At 39.8% G+C, this 23,483-nt stretch overlaps 2 protein-coding genes across 4 annotated transcripts in view; one reads left to right on the plus strand and one right to left on the minus strand.

Annotated features, from left to right (window-relative positions):
- Positions 1 to 970: 970 nt before the first annotated feature.
- On the minus strand, positions 971 to 23,344 carry Lrrc42 (leucine rich repeat containing 42). 2 transcript variants are annotated; one of them, XM_076860314.1, is made up of 9 exons: positions 23,158 to 23,344; positions 21,902 to 21,934; positions 17,253 to 17,739; positions 10,826 to 10,957; positions 8,252 to 8,370; positions 6,861 to 6,949; positions 6,421 to 6,534; positions 2,615 to 2,699; positions 971 to 1,471 (listed from the first exon to the last, which is right to left on the minus strand). In XM_076860314.1, exons 3-9 carry the CDS (start codon positions 17,723 to 17,725, stop codon positions 1,197 to 1,199), a joined length of 1,287 nt encoding a protein of 428 aa, XP_076716429.1. In that variant the 5' UTR covers positions 17,726 to 17,739; positions 21,902 to 21,934; positions 23,158 to 23,344; the 3' UTR covers positions 971 to 1,196. The 2 variants fall into 2 exon arrangements, with proteins under 2 accessions (XP_076716429.1, XP_076716430.1); XM_076860315.1 differs by lacking the exon at positions 21,902 to 21,934.
- Ift25 (intraflagellar transport 25) overlaps positions 23,140 to 23,483 on the plus strand; it is a 29,104-nt gene continuing 28,760 nt past the window's right edge. For both annotated transcript variants that reach the window (XM_076860321.1, XM_076860322.1), the window contains exon 1: positions 23,140 to 23,269. The gene's annotated coding sequence lies outside the window, so the exon portion shown is untranslated. The remainder of the gene's footprint in view (positions 23,270 to 23,483) is intronic.

Here is a 23,483-nt window from a genome sequence, read left to right on the forward strand (position 1 = left end):
AAAAACACGACAAAATAAAATGCAAGCCCTGTGTAGTCACATTAGAAAAGTAAAAATGGGTGCAAGTATTTGTAGTTGGTATTAACTAAGTCTTTGACATCTGACAGCCAATACTCAACGCAGCTAGGGAATACCAAATTGGGACAGAGAGGTCTAGAGCCTTGCTACTCAGTTCAGTCCACAAGCAAACTGGACCTGGACACTTGTTAGAAACTGAATCTTAAGTCCTATTGAATCTGCATTTGAACAAAAGCCCCAGGTGATTTGCATATACAAAAAAGGTTGAGAAACATGGGTCTAAGTCAGAGGTAAGCAAACTATGGCCCACAGGCCAACTCCAGTCAGTTACCTGTTTTTGTACATAAAATTTTATTGGAATACACCTCCATTTATTTATTTATTGTATATGGCTGGTTTTGTGCAGAGCTAAGTAGTTACAATTGGAATTTTATGGCTTTTATAGTCTAAAATATTTATTATACATCCCTTTCCAAAAGTTTGTCTCAAGGAAAAAAGAAGCCTCTGCCTCTTAGGCAAGACACTGGACTCAGTTATTTGCTTGAGATCAAGTATAAAGATTCCTGGTGGTTTACTTAACATACTTAATGAATGGGATTCTAATAAACGGTTACATTTAAGGCAATGTAACAGAATGGGCTTTGGAGTTGGCTAGAAAGGAGTATAAATTCTGTCACTTATAAACTCGGTGAACTTAAACAAGTCATTTAACTTGAAGCTGATTTTTTTTTTAACTCTAATTGGGGCAAGTACCTATTCTCCATGGTTGGTGTCAAGGACAGGACATGGCACAGAGGAGACATTCAATAATTGATAGCTACATTCACATATGTAGCCTATTAGCCCAGCCAATTGTAGGAGTAACAAACCAGGATAAGCAGCCTTGTTAGCTCACGTGGTCTTCTATCCAGTGTGATTTCCTGTGGTTCCAGTTCATCATTCACAAACAGAATTTAAGGACAGCAAAACGGTTTATTTGAAAAAATTACTATGTATTGAAAATATACATTAGAAATTATTACATACTTCCATAGCATTCCCCTCCCCCACCACAAAAGTAGAAATATCTGCTTGCTACGCTAATGCCGTAGGTAAATTCAAACAAAAAGTAAGTCATCATCAGTCTCCTTTCCTCATCCATTAGAGCTGAGAGGACAAGGTCAACTTGTATCTGCCAGTCAGTAGGAATTTAATAAGTCCCAGTCTTCCACAGCAAGACATACATATTTTTGCTTTGAAGACTGTGAAGAATTATTCTGTTCCTTCTCTGACTCCTCAAAAGCCCTCTTCTTGCTCTTCTTTGACTCTTGGCTCTCTGTGGCTTCACGTTTTAACAATGGCCCATGGCAGTCTGGGGCTTTCTCTTTATAGAACTGGAGTTTTCCAGAAGAGTTCATGTGGGAGTCTGCCAGGGGACACTTCCTTGAGGCTTCCATCAGAGCCCGCTTCCGATCTATAAGAGTGACAAAGGACAGGGTAATGAATCTACTAAGCTGGAATGCTAAGGACTGCTTGAATCCAGAAATGACCCCAGGGAAATGACAAAGGCCCAAACAGGGAGAGGTCTGGTTAACTACATCTTGTTGAGTGCCTGTGCAGTAACAGTGTTGTCCAGCACAGGTTGAAGTCATGGACTCAGACTGGATAAATGAGTTTGAGCAAGTAAGTTGGCTAAGATTCAGTTTTCTCTCCCTTCTAGGAATATAAAACCTATTTCATAGGGTGATATAAAGATAAATGAAATAATATAGATAAAGTGCTTAGCACAATGCCTGGCACACACTAAAAGTTCAAAAATTATAAGTAGTAACAACTACTTAAAATCTGGACTTATCACACATTAAAAGCTCGAAAACTAACAATTGTTATTCAAAATCTGGACTTGACTCTGCATCTGAAGAGCCAAATCTATGGCACAACTCCAGCCAACAATAAATATTACTTCATATTTTCTTAATATGTCTGGATTCAAAGTCTGACACCTATGTTTTCTTCACTTTGATTTCATCACCTAATTTTTCCTTTAAAATTGTGGTAAAAATACACATAAAATTAACAATTTTAATCATTTTTAAAATATGAAGTTCTGTGGTATTAAGCACATTCACAACATGCAATCACTGCTATCTCCAGAACTCTTTATTTTGAAAACTGAAACTTACCCTGTAACTATTAAATAGTCACTCCCTACTCTCCCCCCACCCAAGACTTTTTTTAAATTTTTCCAATGATGCTGAGATCAAATCCTGGTGAGTCCTCACAGGCGAGTGCTCTGCCTCTGAGCTACATCCCCAACCCCCTTTCACCTTTTGGCTATATTTAATTCCTGTTTAATTTGTTTTTGTGTCATCACAAATCTTCTTTAAAACACGATATGAATAAATAATTCTAAAAAACTATCTTGCTGGTGAGTGATGGCATTCAAACTTAAGTGTGAATTTATACTGTAAGTTATGATGATGGAATACAAGTCCTGATGATAGTAAATAAGCCAATACTATTTATTAATTTTCCCACTGTGAGGACAGGCTGATGATTTGAAAGGTACAAAACCCAAAGGGCAAAAATTAAAAAAAAAATAAAGGGAATTTCTCACAAAAGTACTGAGTTGCCTCTCGAGGTTCGGGGACTTTTCTGGGTTTCTTGGCCTCCACCGTCACACGTTCCCACTGCAGAACAATCTAAAAGGTTTTTGGAAAAATTTAAATCCAAACAAAATCTCAAGTTTTTAATCTCAAATGCTTCCCATTCCATTTGTTTCTTTTCCATCAACACAAACCCCATGTAAAAAATTTTATTTCAGATGATTCACAATAAGAACCAGATATTCTGTTCTCATGTAAGTTGAATGAGAATACATGTTGAATATACATATATTTATAGGAGTCAGGCAAGTCTATAAATCTGAGTATTTCCATTCTTAGTCCAAGCTAGAAATAAACTGCACATCCTTAAATACTAAAATATTAAAACCTTAGTCATAACACTTTTCATACATTTCTAGACCCCCCCCACGCCTTAAAATGTACCTCCTCTTATATGTTTCCATATCCTACAGTTTCTTTTTTTTTTTGCTGTTACTATTTTTTTTTTACTATAAGCTACTATAAATTCTTAAAGAAATTTGAATGAATATAAATTATATACAAATAAATGAAAAAAAAGTAAATGATAATTTCAATACATGGAAAATAACAAAAACTTTGCATTTAATAGTTCTCATTATGGCATGCAATCAAATGATCATAAAGAATAACATTTTCACAACACAAAAGCAGTACAACAGAGTTTAAGAATGGTTCTAGAGTTACACCACTTTCTAGCCAGAGAAGCCTTGGCAAGAGATTTCATTTCCTCCTTCTTTTTTATTTTTTATTTTTGGTACCACGGATTAAACCCAGGGGTGCTTAACCACTGAGCAACATCCCCAGCCCCTTCATTATATTTTATTTAGAGACAGGATCTTGCTAAATTGCTTAGGGCCTTACTAAGTTGCTGAGGCTGGCTTTGAACTTTTGATCATCCTGCCTCAGCTTCCTGAGATGCTGGAATTACATGGGATTTAATTTCTGAGTCCCAATTTCTAATTGGGATTAATAATTGTATATATTTCATAGAGCTGTTACAAGGATTAATAACACACAGAGTTTAGCACAATGTCCTGTAAAAGAAAGTATTTCATAAATACTCACTGCGGACCCTCCTATAATTTTTCTGGCTACAGAAAATGGGAACAGGCGGGTGCAATAGTGCATACCTGTCCAGTGGCTCGGGAGGCTGAGGTAGGAGGATCACGAGTTCCAAAGCCAGCCTCAGCAAAAGCAAGGTGCTAAGCAACTCAGTGAGACCCTGTCTCTAAAAAAAAATACAAAATAGGACTGGGGATGTGGCTCAGTGGTTGAATGTCCCCGAATTCAATCCCTAGTATCCCCTGCCTCCCCCCACAAAAAGAAAGAAAATGGGAACAGATTGAAGGCTACGATGGACTAACTGAATCTGCTGATTTAGTGGGAAATAGGAAAATTTTCCTTTCACTAACAAAAATGTCAATACGAAGAGCTAACTGGGGAGAGAGGAGAAGAAAATGATTTTGTTCTAGGTAAGACTAATTTGAAGCGCCAGGCAGAGATTTATGGAAAGTATTTGGGAATGGGCCTCGTGTCTGAGATGGTAGAATCATTCTCATAGGGATAGATATGATCCTGAGTAAAAGATAAGATCACTGTGGGAATGAGTAGAAAGAGAGAGGAAGGAGGAATTACCCAAGAGAGAAAAACCCTAAGGCATCCATGTTTACATCACACGCTGCAGAAAAGTCAGGGAAGGTGAAGGAGGTCATCTGCTACACTCAATGGAAGCCAGAACTGACTGCATGGGGTTAGGAACTAAGCTGGCAGTGAACAGGAAAGAGGAATGAGAACAGGAAACAGGGCTGGGGTTGTGGCTCAGTGATAGAGTGCTCACCTGGCAAGTGTGAGATACTGGGTTTAATCCTCAGCACCATACACCATATAAAAATAAATAAGTAAATAACATAAAGGTATTGCGTCTACCTACAACAACAACAACAAAAAAGAACAGGAAACAATGAAAGCTGGGGAAGCCAGGCACAGTGGCACACACCTGTAATCCCTAAAACTCAGGAGGCTGTGGCAGAAGGATTGCAAGTTCAAAGCCAGCAAAGGCAATTTAGCAAGAACCTATATAAAAATAAAAAAGGCTGGGGATGCAGCTTGGCTGTAGAGCACCCCTGGGTTGAATCCCTAATACTGGACAGAGGAAAAAGTTGCATGTAGGGGTTGGGGGGGGGGGCAGGGAGGAGATGGGGAACATGTCAAAAAAAGGAACAAACTACCAAAGAGTGACATTGACTATGTGGTGGCAGAAAAGTAGGAGGAAATAATTATTAGTAAATATTACAGAGGAAACCGGAGACCTTCAGGTATAGACTAAAAAAAAAAATGAAGAAATAAAGGGCTTGACACCGAAATAAAGTAGTGTGCCTGGTTCCCTCAGACAGGAGGGAAGTAGAATATGACTGAAGAAATGGAGAAAATTTGAGACAGAGATAGAAAAAAAGTAGACTTCTGTTACATGGCCTCATTCTTTAGCACCTGCTAAGAATGACAGTAGAAGGAGAATGGGGTCAAGCTCAAGTGCTTTCTGTAAGGGAACAGAGACAAGGAAAAGCACTGCTACCAAGCCCCAGGGCCTCGCTGAGGCTGGATGGCAGACAGCTGCACCTGCCCCAAGAACTTACTTTCAGGACAGACTGATAGGTATTTTACTTGATCCTTACAAGCCCTCTTTGTAAGAGAAGTTTGGTTTTTACATTTTATGGACAGAGAAAAAAAAGACTCAAAATTGTCCTAGGTCACACAGCTCTGGGGTTGTTGAGCCAAGATCCCAAACCCAGGGCTCTCTGACTCCACCAAGCCACCTGCTAACAAACTTCATCAAGCCTTTATGTGACCATCCCACACCCACTCCAAATTCATTGGATGCATCCAGAACTCAACCAGTTTTAAACTGGCAATTATTTTATTATGCATGTTTTAGATTAAACTCAAAGTCTTTGTTTCTGAAAGGCTGACTCACTGGTCTCCTTTCTTATCTACCTACAGGGAGGTGATGCTACCATAAGGCCGCTGGATAGATTCATCATCATGCAGTAGGTCTTGGAGTTAAGGAGAGAACCAGGACAAAAGAGTTTGATAGGTCCTCTAAGCCTCTATCAGGAAACATTTGTCAAAAACATTTGAAGGCAAAAGGCACCAGCCACAGGCAAGCTGGCATTTTGCTCATGCTGCCCTACTTCATTATTTGACTTCCTACTTAAGTCTCTACTTTGCCAAGTTGAGAAAACCTATCGGAAAGACAAAAGTCAAAGTTAAGTTCTCTCACTGGCAAGATTCAGTGAAAGAAAGACCAAGACATTTCTTCACTAAGGCTCTGGGAGGTAAGAAATGTGCCCAAAGGAAAGGGAAGATTGGATTTAAATCCATACCAGGTGACATCAGAGTTTATTCTCTTTCCAATATAAACATACTGCTAAGTGAATCTTTCCTGAAGTTATGTCAGACTGCTTTTTTGCATAGCGAGCCAAAATTCACTTTTGAATTTGTTTTCAGTCATTTGTAAAGTGGCATTTTTTCCTATATTCAGTAAAGATTTGGCACAATCTAATGACCAGAGTATTGAGATAGAAGGTCTGGCATCCAACACTAACTCCTTAAGTAGATGGGTCAGTTACCCCACTACTGTTTCCAATTTGACATGAGGTTGACAATTCAGCCAAGAAATATCAAAAGGATTAATGTTTGCTCAATGTGTTGTTGTATAAGACATGTGGTATTAAAATGAATAGCTGTATTAATTGTAGGGGAGAAAAATGTGGAGTACCTGATCAGCCCAGCCCTCTGTCTTGCAGTTACTATGATCAAATTCCTTCAAAGGCACTTTGGAGTGAATAAGGCCTATGTGGGTCTGGAGCTTCTGTTTGACAGCGTTGATGTCCTAGAGAAAGAGAGACCAACCAGAAATATAAGCTGTTACTAAGTAGCTTTATACAAAGTTGTGTAAATAGACCTCCAAGAGAGCTGCTGAGTGACAAGAGCAAAGTGCTGGATCATGCTGATATGTATGCTATCGACTGTAGCCAGCAGTGACCTGATTACATAGACTATCTCTAGAAGGATATACATTTGGTCAATTCTTACTTGTTTTAAGTAGCAAACGAAGATCATCATAAATACCAGCCTTTTCTAAACACCAATTAGCAGGAACAAAATATTAATCAAGACTTGGGAAAAATAAGAGAAGCAACTGAAAGTCTTACTTACCTTGAGCCCTGTCCCAGAAATGTCTAAGCAGTTTAATTTTTTAAAAGAAAGGAGGTATCCAATTCCTGCATCTGTGATGTCAGGGTTACCTAGATATCAAAAACAAGGTGACCATCAGTTATAATATAACTGCTGCTAAAATGCAAACTATAACCTCAGAAAAAATGTCCAGGCAATAATAAACTATAAAATATTGAGTGAGCAAACTCTTCAGAGTAAGTTAAACATAATGGTCTTATCTTTTCTATTTGTAACACGAAATAGCCATACTAGGTGGCTCCTAGGAGTTGGGGAGAAACAGAAAAATAAGTGAACCAAGTAGTTATCCCAAAGGGTTTAATTAGGAACCATATGAAAACAGCACAAATAAACATGTGTTAAAATGGTTCATCATTCATGGCCATTTCACCTCAAAAGTAAAAGCACTTATTTATCTTAAAAAGATCTGCAAGGGTATTTTAAACACAGAAACTATCACTACTCTTACTAAATTGTATTTTTTTCCAGAATCTTATTACCTTATCACATCAGAGAGTACTGCATTTAGTATTGTCCTCTCGGACACAAGCACAGTGCCTGGCACACCGCAGATGCTCAAAAAATACTTGTTGGGGGTGTAGCTCAGTGGTAGAGCACTTGCCTAGCATGCTTGAGGTCCTGGGTTCGATCACCAGCACCACAAAAAAAAAAAAAAAAAAAAAAGAAGAAGAAAAAAGAAAAGAAAACACCTGTTGAATGAATATACTTCTCTGGAAGATAGGGTAGAGCACTTATTATTCTCATTTTACATAGGTTCAAACCAATGCTAAGATAATATACCCAAGGGTATGTAAGCGGCTAGTAAAAGTAGCAGAGCAAGACCAGTCCTCTGATCTCACACCCCAGGCTCCTACTCTTCTGGCACCACACCAGCCTGTTACAAATTCAGTGGATACTCAGTCAAACTGTAAATGACCTGATGATTTCCTATCATTGGAATCAATATCCGGCTAATCCTGAGTATGTTACCTACCACAAGTGTGGAGTCTTGCAGCTTTTCATCAGGTAGACTTACAAGACAAAAAAGACCTAACTTTTTATCAAGATAAAGAGACTCAAAGAAAGTAGTGCCAAATGTCCTTTATGCAAGCTATGAATGTGATGGAAGGCTGCCTGGTGCCTTCCATCCACAAAGTGGCATGGATAATCTGAAAGGGCTTTTCCTGCCCTCTTGAGAAGGGCACTATGCTGGAAAAGGCATTGGGCCCAGAATCAGGCCTCTGGCTTTAGTCTTATTCTGCCACTAACTTGTTATGGCACCTAGGAAGAGCACTTCTAAAACAAAGAGAACTAGATAATATCTAAAGCCACTCTTCCAACATTAATAACCTACAAGTGCCAGTAAAACTTACAAGATAAGTCTAGCAGCGTTAGGTTCTCAAGACCTCTTTTCATCACTCGAACTGGCGCTGTCATTTTCCGCACCCCCGCATCAGATAAACAATTATCCTTCAGGTGAAGCTGAGTTACACTGGGAAAACAAAGCCCATAAATAATTTATTTAAAGTTTGAGAACATGCTTTCAAACATTTCTTTTAAAAATATAAAACCACCTTACCCTCTGCTGTGTCACACCCAATGCACTGAACAGAGTTAAGGCTCTTTTGGTGCTACTGCAGTTATCAAGTGAGGAACTCAAGGGTCGAAGTGTCATGTAGTACTACTCTCAGATGGCAGAGGGCACCAAAGGAATACGGGTATTAGGTAAAAAAGGACTTCCATTAAGGGGACAAATATACCTTTAACATAAAAAACTGCATTTTTGGACCAACTGTGTGAAAAACCAAAAACATTCTCAACAGGTCAAGAAAGCCTGCAAAAGAATTCCTGTAAGAATTCTATGCTTTATGCATTCAGATTTTCAGATTGGGCTTATTAGGCTATGGCCATAATCGAATCCAACTAGTTTACATGAAACTGATGTAGTAACATGCTACACTGTCCTTCATTAAGATATATGAGCCTTGGTGCTAGCTGCCTCACATAAAATGACCTCTGTACAGGGCACTATGTAGATATCACTATCAGAAGGTAGCCCCACATAGCAGATGTAAAAAGCTGTTTCATTCCATGGTGTTGAAGAAACCATACAGGAACCCATCTGGCCTCCACTCCTCTGGCCAAACTGAGATTATCTGAGTTATCTGAGATCAGCTAGGTAATCTGTGAATGGTATGAACTGAGCTATTTCTTTAAATTATGGTTCTTGAAAAGGTTGTCTTTAAAAGTTGATTTAGGGCCTAGGAATTAGTCCAGAGATCCTGAGCCTAAAAGAGGAAAAAGTAGGCCCATATCTTCATCATGTTGGATTAGGCCCTGACTTCCTTAACAAGACTCCTAAAGCACAAGAAATAAAATCAAGAATTAATAAATGGGAGGACTCAAATTAAAAAGCTTCTTCTCAGCAAAAGAAACAATTTAATGAGGTGAACAGAGAGCTTGCATTTTGGGAGCAAATTTTTGCCCCCCACACATCAGATAGAGCACAATTCTCCAGGATATATGAAAAACTCAAAAAACTTAACACCAAAAACAATAAAAAACCAAACAACCCAATCAATAAATGGGCTAAGGAGCTGACAGACACTTCTCAGAAGAAGAAATACAAATGGTCAGCAAATATATAAAAAAAATGTTTAATATATCTAGTAATTAGAGAAATGCAAATCAAAAGTAAGATTTCAGGGCTGGGGTTGTGGCTCAGCGTAGAGTGCTCACCTAGTAGGTGGGAGGCCCTGGGTTTGATCCTCAGCACCACATAAAATAAATAAATAAATAAATAAAATAAAGGTATTCTGTCCAACTACAATTAAAAATTAAAAAACAACAAAAACAACAAAAACACTACTCTAAGATTTCATCTCACACCAGCCAGAATGGCAGTTATCAAGAATACAGACAATAATAAATGTCGGTGAGGATGTGGGGGAAAAGGCACACTCATACATTGCTGGTGGGACTGCAAACTGGTGCTTCCACTCTGGAAAGCAGTATGGAGATTCCTTAGAAAACTTGGAATGGAACCACCATTTGACCCAGCTATCCCACTCCTTGGTCTATACTTAAAATCAGCATACTATAGTGATGCAGCCACATCACAGCAGCTCAATTCACAATAACTGTGGAAGCAACCTAAATGTTCCTCAATAGATGATTGGATAAAGAAACTGTGGTATATATATACACAATGGAATATTACACAGCATTAAAAGAAAGTAAAATTATGACATTTGCAGGTATATGGATGGAGTTGGAGAATATCATGTTAAGTAAAGTAAGCCAATAAGTGGATGCTGATCTATAATGGGGAGGGGGGGAGGCATGGGAAAAATGGAGGAACTTTGTGTAAAGGGGAGGGAGAGAAGGGAAGGTTCACAGGGGCAAGAAAGATGGTGGAATGAGATGGACGTCATTACCCTAGGTACATATATGACTGCACATATGGTGTGACACTGCATTGTGTACAACCACAGAAATGTAGGATTGTGTTGTAACTGTGTACAATAAATCAAAAAGCATTCTGCTGTCATATACACCTAATTAAAATAAATAAAAATTTTTAAAAAGCCGATTTTCTTTATAGTTTACAGCTCAGTAACACTTAAAAACAGCAGATATGTTTATGAGAAATGGTGTAACTTCTCATCTCTCGTTAGAATAAGCTAACAAAAGGCAAAAATTTATAACCCAGGTAGCTTCAGTACATGTTGAAATAAAGGTTATTTAGAAAAAAGAACCAACTGATTGACTTTCCTAAGGATTGGCCAAATGATATTGCTTGTACCAAGCAAGTGGAGGTTTTGATTTGTTTTAGGGAAAAAAAAAAAAAAAAATCAAAACCAAATCAACAACTAGCAAATAACTACAGGAATGGATATCGTTAAAAATGTAAAACATTTCTTCCACAAGCGGTGGCAGGTCTGTACCTGGACAGGGCCTCGTTAGTGAGATGTTCTAGAAGTTCATGCTCATCTCCAAGCTTACAACAGGAAAGGTCCAGGCGAGTCAGCTCCCGGAAAGACTTAATCTCTTCAAGTTTTTCTGAAATCACCAGATACCTGTGGAGTGTGGAGAGCAGTCAACAGCTTTTCTTTTCCTTCCTTTAGAACATTGAAGTTTGTGGCTTTGTGCTAGTCAACATCCCATCATCTCTTCTTCACTGATGACACTTGGACATAGTTTGAATTACTTATTTATTTATTGTTGTAGTTGGACACAATACCTTTATTTTATTTATTTTTATGTGGTGCTGAGGATCAAATCCAACGCTTCATACAGGCTAGGCCAGCACTCTACTGCTGAGCCACAACCCCAGCCCACAGTTTGAATTTTTAAATTAGTAAATGCCTCAAAAGGTTTTGCATACAGTAGTGGAATAAACATTTCAAATAAATAAAAGTATATGAGCTGGGCACGGTGGTACATGCCTATAATCCCAGCAACTTGGGAGGCCAAGGCAAGAGGATCACAAGTTGTGAAAGCCAGCCTCAACAACAGCAAGGCACTAGGCTTATTTTAGAGACCCTATCTCTAAATAAAACACAATATAGGGCTGGGTTTGTGGCTCAGTGGTCAAATGCCCCTGAATTCAACCCCCGGTACCTCCCTAAAAAAAAGATATATGAGCAAAGGCCAGTCACAAGAGGAAACATCTGTTTTATTAGACAAGATAAATCTTGGCATTAGTGTTAGGACCTTTTCTAAAAGCTTACAAACTTTAGGATATTCAAAGTTTTAAGTATTCACTCTTTCAAAGTTTTTTTTTTTTTTTTTTTTTTAATCTGATCTTCAAAATCCAGTGATTTCAAAAAAGCCAGGAACTCTTTGAGTTGTAATCTGCACATCCCTAAAGAATATCCCAAGCGGGCTGGAGATGTGGCTCAAGCAGTAACACGCTCACCTGGCATACGCAAGGTGCTGGGTTCGATCCTCAGCACCACATAAAATAAAATAAAGGTGTTGTGTCCACCGAAAACTGAAAAATAGATATTAAAAAATATTCTCAAAAAAAAAAAAAAAAAAAAAAGAATATCCCATGAGATATTTGGCAGATCACATTTTACCTTTCCTCCTCACACCTAAGCCTGAGCACTTATCCATTCCACTGTAACTCTGTCACCCTACTAACCACTCCACTAGATGCTTATTAAGACAAATCATAAGCACAAGCAACTTAATTACAATTTGGAGCACCTTGCCAAACTTATCAGGAAGCATCAGGGAGGCCTCTGAAGAGGAAAAGGAGATCAAAACGGCATTCCACAGCCCAGGCTGGGCCTCACCCCACTTTCCAGTTGTTCATCTATTTCAGATGAAGTCAGTGAGAAAAAATGAAAGGGATTAGGTGTGACAGGAACCAGAGAGGAGAGGATCCTAAGGGACCAGGGAAACTGGTGGCAAGAGCACTCCATTCTCATCTACTTTCTTCTTGGAGATCTCTAAATTTCCACAGCAGGACGGTGTGCCAGGATCAGTGGGGTTATACCTAAGAGTTCACATCTTTCTTCCATCGGCAGTATAACTGCCAAAACCAGAATGGAATAATCAGAATGCAAGAGGCTAGTTGGATCACTTTTCTTTCTACATCCAACCCAAATCAGATGTACTGGAACTAATCAATGGCCTGACTGCTAGGTACAGATGACTCGAGGCACTGGTACCTCTTTAAACTGTGGAACCTAAGCTGCATGAAGACTTGAGTTCAGCTGGGTACACAAATGAGCCTTATTTACTCAGATGTGTTTTAATTGCACTGTAAATAAAGCTGCTGTTTTCCACCTTCCAATCACAGAGTTGAAGTATATTAATGGGGATTTAGAGGATTACTGGCAATCAGAGAGAGGAAAATACACATCCTTTGATCAATTAACCAAAAGATTTTCAGTAATTCTAAAACAAGGGTTATTTGTGAAGGATATAACACTGTGCAACATGATTAAAAACATTACAAAATCAAGGCTGAGGAAACTATATGCTAGACCATAGAAAATACCAGATGCTTATCTAGTACATACTCAAAGCTCCCAGTTCTTGTTTGCAACTATTCTTCCAATTTGACCTTTAAAGTGTCAGAACAGTATAGTGGAGAAGCAACAGAAAAAAAACACAAACATATTCAATGCCAGAAGACCTGAGCATGGATTCTAGAACCTTAACTACTTCTGCAATTTTGAGAAAGTTACTTTAGCTTTCTGAGCGTCAGCTTCTCCAACTACAGAATGGGGCTTTTAATTTTCTTTTCAGAACTAAGAAAATCAGAAACAGTATTTTAAAAGTATATGACATCTTATAGACCCCTCATTAAAAGGTAGCTATTATTATTACTTCAGTAACACAGGGATCTATTTTAAGGAAAACATACTTGTATCCCTGTGGCCACCAGTGGAATTAAAATCACTAAAGTTTCAACACAAGTGGAAAGAGAAAATTTTTGTAGAGTTGGAACCCAGTTGCAAAGACACTGGCCTCTCCTTCTGACAGGCAGCTTTGCGATCTCACCCAAGACAAAACTGCCTGCACCTACCCTTTTACCTTATTTTCTCAAGCTCATTCTCTTTGACCTGACCTCTTTTGTGCTGGCAAAACCTCTGCAGCTGTAACTTCAGCCCTGGATTGCAAACACAACCACAAACTTTCTACCTTCTATTTTCCTTTGAAGAGGCAAAAGAAGAGAGTTTTGGGATTTCTTTTTTTTTTTTTTTTTAACTCTTATTTGAAAAGTTTTACTCAGATATGAATGATAGTAAAGTTTAAAATTATTGTGTCAAAATAACATCCCAAATATTACTTTAAAAACATTTCCTACATTTTCTTTTATAAATGTAATACATGCTCATGAGAGAGAAAAAATTAATATGGAAAAGTATAGAGAAAATAAAAAAAAAAACTGCAATCCCACCGTCTAGACTATATTTTGGTGGGATTTTCTCTTGTCTTTCTAAATGTGCAATCTATCTATCTATTTTGGTTGTTCTGGGGATTCAGGGCATGTACTGAGCAAGTGCTCGACTGGCCTCCCAACTTGGGATCCTTCTGTCTCAGTCTCCCAAGTAGCTAGAATTACAGGCAGGTGCCATCATTCCTGGCTACAAATATTAAAAAAAAAAAAAAAAAAAAAAGAACTGGGGAGTAAAAAACCATTAAATCACCCCAACTGCCCTGGGGTTGATTCCCAACACCACCCAAAAAAAAAAAAAAAAAAAAAAAAAGATTCTTCAGTATATGCCCATTCTTCTGATCACTCGTCACTATGAATATTTTATTATATCATAAAATGATCCTTGATTACTCTTTAGTAGTTATATAATACTTCACCATATGACTTATTTTTGCTTAACAAATTCCCTATTGTTGAATATTTAGTTTTGATTCTCACGAGTACAAGTATTACTAAAAGGAACACCATTATATAAAAATATTTGTTCCCGCCTCTGATTATTACATCAGAAACTAGAACAGACTCTTGTAAGTGAAATTATGGGTTAACAAATGGTATGGATGCTTTTCAGTCTCTTGACACAAACTGCCAAACTGCTTTCCAGAAATGATACACTAATTTATATGCTCATCAAATGTGAATGAAAGTGCATTTCTGATCACAGACTCACCAATCTGACCATAGGAACAAATGGATAAGCAGCACTTTCAAAAGCATGGAAAGTACTTCAGCTGTAAGGGTAGAAGAGGAAATTGTAGAGAATACATTCCCAAATGCATAAAAATGATTACTGTGGTGAGATTATAAATTTTCTTTTCTCTCTTTTTTTTTTTTTTTTGGTACTGGGGATTGAACTCGGGGGCACTCAACCACTGAGCCACATCCCCAGCCCTACTTTATATTTTATTTAGAGACAGGGTCTCACTGAGTTGCTTGGTGTCTCACTGTTGCTGAGGCTGGCTTTGAACTGGGTGATCCACCTGCCTCAGCCTCCTGAGCTGCTGGGATTAAAGGCATTCTCCACTGTGCCTGGCAGAAATTTTCTTAATATTATAGTTTTATAGTATGTAATAACTCCCAAATAATATGTAGTTTTTATAAGATAATTTAAAACAAGATATACATAATTCTATTTTCCACATCTTATTTTTCTACAATGAATACAAATAACTTGGAATTAAAAAAAAATGAAGGAGTAAAATGAATATTAAATATATAAGCTACAACGAAATATGGCTTGACTTTTTCACTTAGGTTAGGCAAGGCAATTTTTCTCCTTCCCACTGGCAGCAGCCCTAAGTCCTGCCAAGACTGAGACCATGGCACATAGGCAGAGATTTCAAAGGCGCTTGCTCAGTTTGAGTCCAAGATTCCATTCTTTTCCGTACGTATATATGCCTTTTCTTTTTAAAGTACAATATTCAGCCTGGGGTAAAACCAGTAATTCTGAGCCAGTTAAATAATTTCTTTTTTATTTTTAAGGTACATGAGTTTTTCTTCCATTTCTGGTATGTTTTTCTCTTCTGTACACCTTTTGTTGAGCCTCATTTTACCATTCAGTGATTGTGCATCTTAATGATAAGCAGCCCCTCAGGGTTTCTAATCATGAGGTGGGAATACAACTCAGTGATAAACGGCTTGCCTAGCATGTGCAATCCTGGGTGCATAACCCTAAGTATGACACCATAAAAAAAAAAGAGAGAGAGAAAGAAAAAAAGTTCAGATGGTAGCGAATTATGAAGTTATTTTAAAAGTCTACAAGTATTAATAACAATGATTTTCAAAAACAGCAAGGCCAGGAGCTGGGGATGTGGCTCAAGCGGTAGCGCACTCGCCTGGCATGCGTGCGGCCCGGGTTCGATCCTCAGCACCACATACAAACAAAGATGTTGTGGCCACGGAAAACTAAAAAATAAAATATTAAAATTCTCTTTCTCTTAAAAAAACAAACAAACAAACAAACAAAAAACAGCAAGGCCAGGCACGATGGCACACACCTGTAATCCCAGCAGCTCAGGAGGCTGAGGCAGGAGGATTGTGAATTCAAACTCAGCCTCCAAAAAAGTGAGACGCTAAGCAACTCAGTGAGACCTGGTCTCTAAATAAATCACAAAATAGGGCTGGTGATGTGACTGAGTGGTCAAACCCATAAATTCAATCCCACATACCCCTGCAAAAAAAAAAAAAAAAAAAAAAAACAGCAAGATTTTGAGCAGATTGCTGAAAAGCTGTTCTCTGCTGCTGAAGCCAGGCAGAAATTCACAGAGCCAGATGCAAGGCTCTGTGTGCAGTATGTAATTATTTGTGTCATAACATGGAGAGCTATATAAGCATGTGAATGTACAGAATCTCTCTAGAATGACATAAAAGACATGGATAATATTAGTTGGTCTCTGGCGAGAGGAAACAGATGAGACAGAAGGGAAGACTTATGTTTTCACTTTATACTTTTCTGTGTTCCTGTTGGAATTGTTTGATCATTTTTCTTTTCTTTTTTTTAATACCTTTATTTCACTTATTTATTTTTAGGCGGTGCTGAGGATCGAATCCAAGGTCTCCCACATACAAGGCGAGCATTCTACCACTGAGGCACACCCCTAGCCCCATTTTTATTTTCTTTTGTAAGAGTTTTAAATTAGTAGATTTTCTGAAAGTGTTTTTATGGTAGAATAAAACTTTTGAATAAATACATAAAAGTATGAGCAGAAGAGGAAGTCACAAGAGGAAATATCTGCTTTGTCAGAAGACATGCCTTGGCATTGGGACCTTATTGGACAATTTCCCAACTTTAGAATATTTAAAATTTAAATCACTCATTATTTTAAGGTTGTTTTTTCATCTAACAATCAATATTTAATGGTCTTCAAACTGAAATAGGGCCAAGAATTCTGGGAGTAATCTTCACACCTCCAAGAACATACTAAGAGATATTTGGCAGATCATACCTTATCTTCTCTATTTTATGAGAAAAGTTGGCTGCAAAGTATTTTCTACCTAATAGAGGAGCTGAACAATCCTTGAAAAATATTTTCAAAATAAAGTTATATGTCATCTGGGAGATGAAATGGGAAAAAGTATTTTATTTTCTTCAAAATGCCCTGTCAGTTTATATTTGGAAGGTTTTTTAAAAAAAAAAAAAAAAAAAAAAAAAAAAAACATTTATTTTTATAGAAGTAGTTGGACATAATACCTTTATTTTATTTATTTTTACGTGGTGCTGAGGATCGAACTCAGGGCCTTGCACGTGCTAGACGAGCACTCTTCCATCGAGCCACAATCCCAGCCCCAATATTTGGAAGTTTTAAACTGAAGTACTATAGATGTTGGAAGTTCCTGAGTCCTCTCCACTAAGCCCCTGGGCTTGACAGAATGAACACATCCAGTAAAATACTCAACATCCTAATGAGAACACTCACCTGTTTCGCAAGCACAGGGAGCATAGCACCAGACTTCCATAGGCCTCAGTGAATTTCTGTAAAGCTCTCAGCCCTGCACCTGGCTCTGTGAATTTCTGCCTGGCTTCAGCAGCAGAGAACAGCTTTTCAGCAATCTGCTCAGGAAAGCCAATAAGGGAATCAATGTGATCAACATTGTCAGAGATGAAGCCCAGGACGAGGCTGAAGAGGGATTTGGCGGAATACCGAAGATTCCCCTCTCGGGTATATGTGAAGATGAAATGATCAGTCTTCTCTTTCTGTGCAGTATCATCTTCCCTGTTCATGCAAAGCTCCACAGAAAAACCTTTGGGAAACAGTCTGAATGGCCTTGGCTTTTGCAAACCACTCCTGACACCATCCAGAGCCAGATTCACCATGTGCAGTTGCCCATTTTCTCGTACGTAGATGGGTCCTGGGTCCAGGTGATTTTCTGAGTTGAGGTAGTAAGACATTGCCTTGGTTACAACTGTAAAAGTGAGACACAAGGAAGCAAATCCAATTAAAATGCCATCTGTAACATGTAACTTCATCTAGCTGTGCCCAGAGCTTTATAAGCCTACCCAGCAGGCCCTGTGGCTGGTGTGAAGAAAGCGAAGTTCACCAGCTGCTTGGGAACTCTGGCACCTGAGGTGCAACTACTGTCTTTTCCTGGAAGACCCTTTTCTACCCTTTGCCTGGGGTAACGTACTCATCTTTTAGAGCCCACTTTATGAAAGTTCTTCCAGATGTCAGCAACAATTCTTTTACAAGTAAATTCATGGTAAAAGTTTATATTGGAAAAACAATTGGAAACAACATAAATGTCTAATAATTGGGGTTTTTATTAAGTAAACTATCCATTCCACACCATGACATGTTATGAAGTCATTAAAATTATAGTTTTAAAAAATATATTGGGGGGGGGGCACAAAAAAAGACTGTAAATAAGTAACTCCCTTGCTAGTCTTGCATCCTGCACACACTGTTACACTTGGCTCCTCCTGATTTGTTTCTGGGCCTGGCCCCTACTGCTTTGGGCTCCTTGAGAGGAGGAACCATGTTTAATTCAACCAAGCTCCCTAACCAGCACTTTGGCATGTTATAGTCCTTCGGCAGACAGTTGTGGAATTAAAGCATTCTTACTTGTTAAACCTTACATAAACCACAAGCAACAAAATTTTCTGGATCTATAAAAAGGCCTTCACCACCAGATCTAAATAAAATCTCTTGAAAGCATCACGAATATTAAGGTTTTGTTAGGGCACTTTTGAAGTAAGTAAAAAAATAAAAACACAGTTGGGTTTTTCTGCAATCATGTGGGTGACATATGTCCAACAACTAACTGGAATATATACTTGTTTTCTTGAGTAACTGAGATTTCTAAATACATGAAAAATTATTATCTGAAATAAAATGAAAGTGTTTGATAATTATTTCTACAATTCAAAGAGAAAAGAGGTAAAATTTAATATAAATAGGCCTGATATTATCCCTAAGATTGACTGACCTTTGAGTGAACAATTCAGCTTTTGCATTAACGCAGGGCCACAAGCAGCCCTGAAGCCACTTACGAGTGTCAGCAAACAATTAAGTCAGTGATAACAAATGCTGAGTCTCTGGAGATCAAACAATGATCCTGTTTGTGAAAATCAGTACTATACATGATTCTCCCAAGGATAATTATGTGTATGAAGCACATCAGAAAAGAGGACCCGGTCTATCCTTAGAGCCTCACCCTCTCCTGCTCATCCCTTTATCCCCTGCTCCATGGCCATGCTATACTACTTGGTAAATTGGTAGTGCTCTTCTGTTCCACTGGTCTTGAACTATTCTACTCCCTTCAGCTGGAGCATCCTTCTCTGCCTCCTTGAGCTAGTTAATTCCTACTTTTCATTAATACCGAGCTCCAACATCATCCCCCTCCTGGGAATCCTGTGCCAACCCCTGCACCAGGACATGTCTGTCTGGTTTTCCCAGAGCACCCAGTGTCTCCTTCTACATTAGCAGTTAGTACTATGTCTAAGTCTGTTTACTTGTTACTGTACCAAGAGCTGAGAGCAATTTAAAGGCAAGGCACTTAAAATTTGATTCATCTCTCTTTCCTAAGACAAACAAAATGCCTAGTACTGAGTAAGCCCTCAAAAGATATTTGCTGAACTAAACAGGAGGAAGGGAGAGACCTCAAAGGGACAGATTTAGTGCTCTGAGTTACAGGGCCTGCTGATACTGTTGCTAGGAGCCAGCTCCTCCTCCAAGTAACAGCTGCATGCTCCTCCCCCACTTGCCAGACCCTTCTGCAGGTGGCTGAAGCAGACCAGATGAAGGGAGTATATTGCTACTGGTACTACCAGGAGGAAAAAACAAAGAAAGAAAGAACTTAACTAAAAACTAGGGGAAAATTCTGTCATAGTGCCAGTTCTCATAACCCACTCTTCTCTTGCCAGCACTCAATGTCTGCTGCTAAGGAGATGCCTCACTTATTCTAAACTCTTCATCCAGCAGAGGTTAATATCTGGCCCCTTCAACCTCACAGACATTAATTCTAATGAGGAGAAAAGGCAGATCTCCTTCAGTCTTTATTCATATGGTATTTACAGCCTACTCTACCTGCCAATCAGGAAGTAGACACCAAGGGCCCTAAAAAGAAATGACTTAATTTTAATGGTAGAAAGGCAAATTCTATGGAAGATAACATTAGAATAAATCAGCACATTATGAGCCCTGAGCAACGAAACCGGGTCTGTCCATATTCACTGCTCATAATCCTCAGTCCCAATAGTAACCTTCCACAAACTTTGGAGTAAAATAAACAAATTCAAGAATAATTGTATGGATGACACTTTCTTATGAAAACTAGAAAAGTGTGACTTCATCCAGCAGAGGACACAAACAGCTTGGGACCACAGTAAGAATGCTGCCAACCCCTGCCCCAAATCCTGTCAGCTTGAGTTTGCAGGGATCATTTTGCATAAAGGCACAGTTATAACTATATTTTATCTTTAAATTACTCAACAAATGCTATTTCTCTTTCTAAATAATGAAAAAATTCAGTATTTCTTGTAGAACCATATCATTTGTCCAGTTGTTCAAAGCCTTTCTTTCTTCAACTGATATATAAGGAACTGAAATTAGTTCAGGAAATTCTAGTGACCTTTGATTTCTTCTACTAAAATTTTTGTATATCCTGTATCCTCCCAATAAGGTGCTTCCTTGGAGTTTGTATTGTACTATAAAATGATCTAAGAATTAAATTAATGTTTGAACCTTCTGAGGTTAAGAACCACAAAGGCAAGATGATTCTACACAAAGCTCCTGTATTCAACTTTGCTTGCCCCTGGCTATTGTACATGGTGATCTATTACAAACTGACCTCTCAGGAGACAGGGCCTATTCTATAGGATGGCAAAAATCTGAAACTGGAAAATTAAAATAGTGGATATCTGCAAGAATAACAATGTCCAATGTAGATCAGTTGCAGCTATATTAGGTCAACAGAGTGACAGGTGTACTTGCTTTTTTTTTTTTTTTTTTTGGTTGGGGGTAACTAGGGATTGAACCCAGGGATGCTTTACCACTGAGCTATATCTCTAGCCCTTTTTATTTTGAGACAGGTTCTCCCAAGTTGCTGAGGCTGCCCTTGAACTTGTGATCCTCCTACCTTAGCTTCCTGATTACATGTACCACCATGTCTGGCCAGAGTGACAGGCATTCTAATAGGTCTCCCAGTCCTCTCCAGATAAGCAACTTTGTCACACACAATATCTTTCAAAACAATACAGTAGTCCATATTCTAGGGTCTGGTCATCACAAGTGAGCCAAAGTTGCCATATCATTTCTTCCAATAAATGAAATATGACCTTAGTACATCAAAATTCAGCTCTTTGTAGCTTCTTTGAATAATAAAAAATAAATAAATAACTAAACATGACAGTTTTTCAGACCCTGAAACCAGTTTACCAAGCAAAATGCATAATTATCCCAGTCGGGTGAACTGAGGGAGGAAGATGCAGAGGATAATAGGGTTAAAATTGTGAGATGAGCCTGCGGTTATCTAATTTGAAGAAGAAAAGTAAGAAAGCACCTAACTTTAGTAGGTAAAATAATTAACAACCCCTTAAGAATAACATGTTAAACTGGGTGTGCTGGTGTATACCTATAATCCCAGCAACTCAGGAGGCTGAGGCGGGAGGATCTCAAGTTCAAGGCCAGACTCAGTAACTTAGTGAGGCCCTAAGCAACTTAGTGAGACTCTTGTCTCAAAAAATAAAAGGGCTAGGAATGTGGCTCAGTGGTTAAGTGACCCTGGCTTCAACCCCTGGTACCAAAAAAAAAAAAAAAAGAATAACAGGTTATAATAATGTCTGATATTAGTCAATACTGGATGCAAAGGCTACCATTTATTAAGTGCTTACCAGTTGTCAAGCACTATAATAAGTACTAAATAAAATGACCTCATGTAATTACTTATCCTAAGGGGTGGTAACTTATTCAAGGAACAGAGCTAGTAATTGGCAGAGCCCAAATTCAATGTCAAGGCTGTACTACTCCAAAGTTCAAGCTCTTTCCATTGCATGATGCTCTCTCTCAAGAATAAAAACATGACATCAATCTTAGGGATTAAAAAAACGTTAAAAATTAATCTCACCCACCTGTTTGATCCCTCTGGTACTCACTGGCTCAGGCTGAGTGGTAGGGAAAAGAGAGGAGATTAAAAACAAAAACCAAAAAACAGGGGACTTCTGAGGAGAGAATTGGTGGGAACAGAGCCAGAATAGAGTTACAATGAGGCCTCCCTTCTTTCTGCCAGGATAGAAATTAGCCACATCCCACACCAGAAAAACATCTGTCAACCCATGACCTTCATTTCAAGACTGCAGACACGTTTGGCTTATTAGAATTTTTAAGAAAGTTTCTAACATTAAAGACTCGAAAAGAAAGCAGTTCTAAACTACCTATAACCAACAAACAATCCCCCTCTCATTGTTCTGTGTCACCGCCATTATTCAATTTTCAGTTCTCCCCACTACTTTTTTCCTGTAGCTTGCACTTCCCTACCTGCCTTCTCACCCATACCCGTTCCTCCCACAAACTCTGGAGGCTCACGTAGTACCCAGCTCTCTACTTTCCCTCAAGGGCAAACTAATCTCTTGATATTCTTACAAACTCTACAGCTTCTCACCCCAAATCCTAAACCTTCCCCTTCACACACTCACAGCTCATCTGCCCCCTCTTCAGAGCTTTCAATCCTTTCAATCCTTCCGCACCCCTTCCAAAAACGTGGCTCCTAGTCCCAAAACCCAATCCCACCTCCACCTGCTTCCCTTCCTGTCTCTACGCCATTCCACCCACATCCCTTAGGTCTTTCAGCATCCATCCTTCCCTTCCTCTCCCTCGGGCTTTCCTCTCCTCGGACCCCAACCTCTCCATTCCTCTCCAGTCTTGTGTCCTCAACCCTCAAAATCCCATTCCTTCACGCTTCACCATCCCCAACTTCACAATCCGCAGCCCCAACTTCTTTCTTCCCTGCTTCCAAGACCCCACCCCTTCCCCCATTCCACTCCTAGCTCCCTTCTTCCGTGCACCCCCCCCCAAACCACCTTCCCCTACGCCTCGCCCGGTACCGCAGTCCTTCGCCCCCCTCTCAATTCCCACGCATGCCTCTCTCCTACTCCTCCCAAGCCAATGCTGCTTCCCCTCGCACCCCGACCCCGAGTCTCACACGCCCCCACAGCTCTCCCCGGCTCCCCGCCCCCACCCTCAAACCCACCTCCCACACTCCTACATCCTCATCCTCCCACCCTCCCTCGACCTCCCCTCCCCCACCCGCCCCTCCCTCACACCCTGCCCCCGCCGCCACACGCAGCCCGGGGTTCGGCCAGCGGCCAAGCCCGCGGCCGCCACCTACCTGTGCCCCTGCCTGGGGCAGCGAGAGGCAGCACCTCGGCGGCGGCTCCTTCCTTCCGTGGCGCGGCTGACGAGGAAGGCGGCTCGACACACTGGGCACAACGCTGACGAGGGTGGGAAACAGAGAGGGTGGCAGGAGGGAGGGGGCTGGGGGCGACCTGGCGCCGTGGGACCGCGGGACCGGCGGGGCGGGGGGAGGGCTGGGCCATGGAGGCGCGCGTGCGCGGGGCCGGCATAAGGGGCGGGGCGGGGCGGGGCGGGGCCTAGGGCGGGGCCGGCCTGGAGGCGGGGCTGGGCCTGGAAGCCGGGCTATCGACCTGAGGGCTG

The sequence above is a fragment of the Callospermophilus lateralis genome, chromosome 7 (genome assembly GCF_048772815.1).
Source record: "Callospermophilus lateralis isolate mCalLat2 chromosome 7, mCalLat2.hap1, whole genome shotgun sequence".
In the NCBI taxonomy this organism is placed as follows: Eukaryota; Metazoa; Chordata; class Mammalia; order Rodentia; family Sciuridae; genus Callospermophilus; species Callospermophilus lateralis.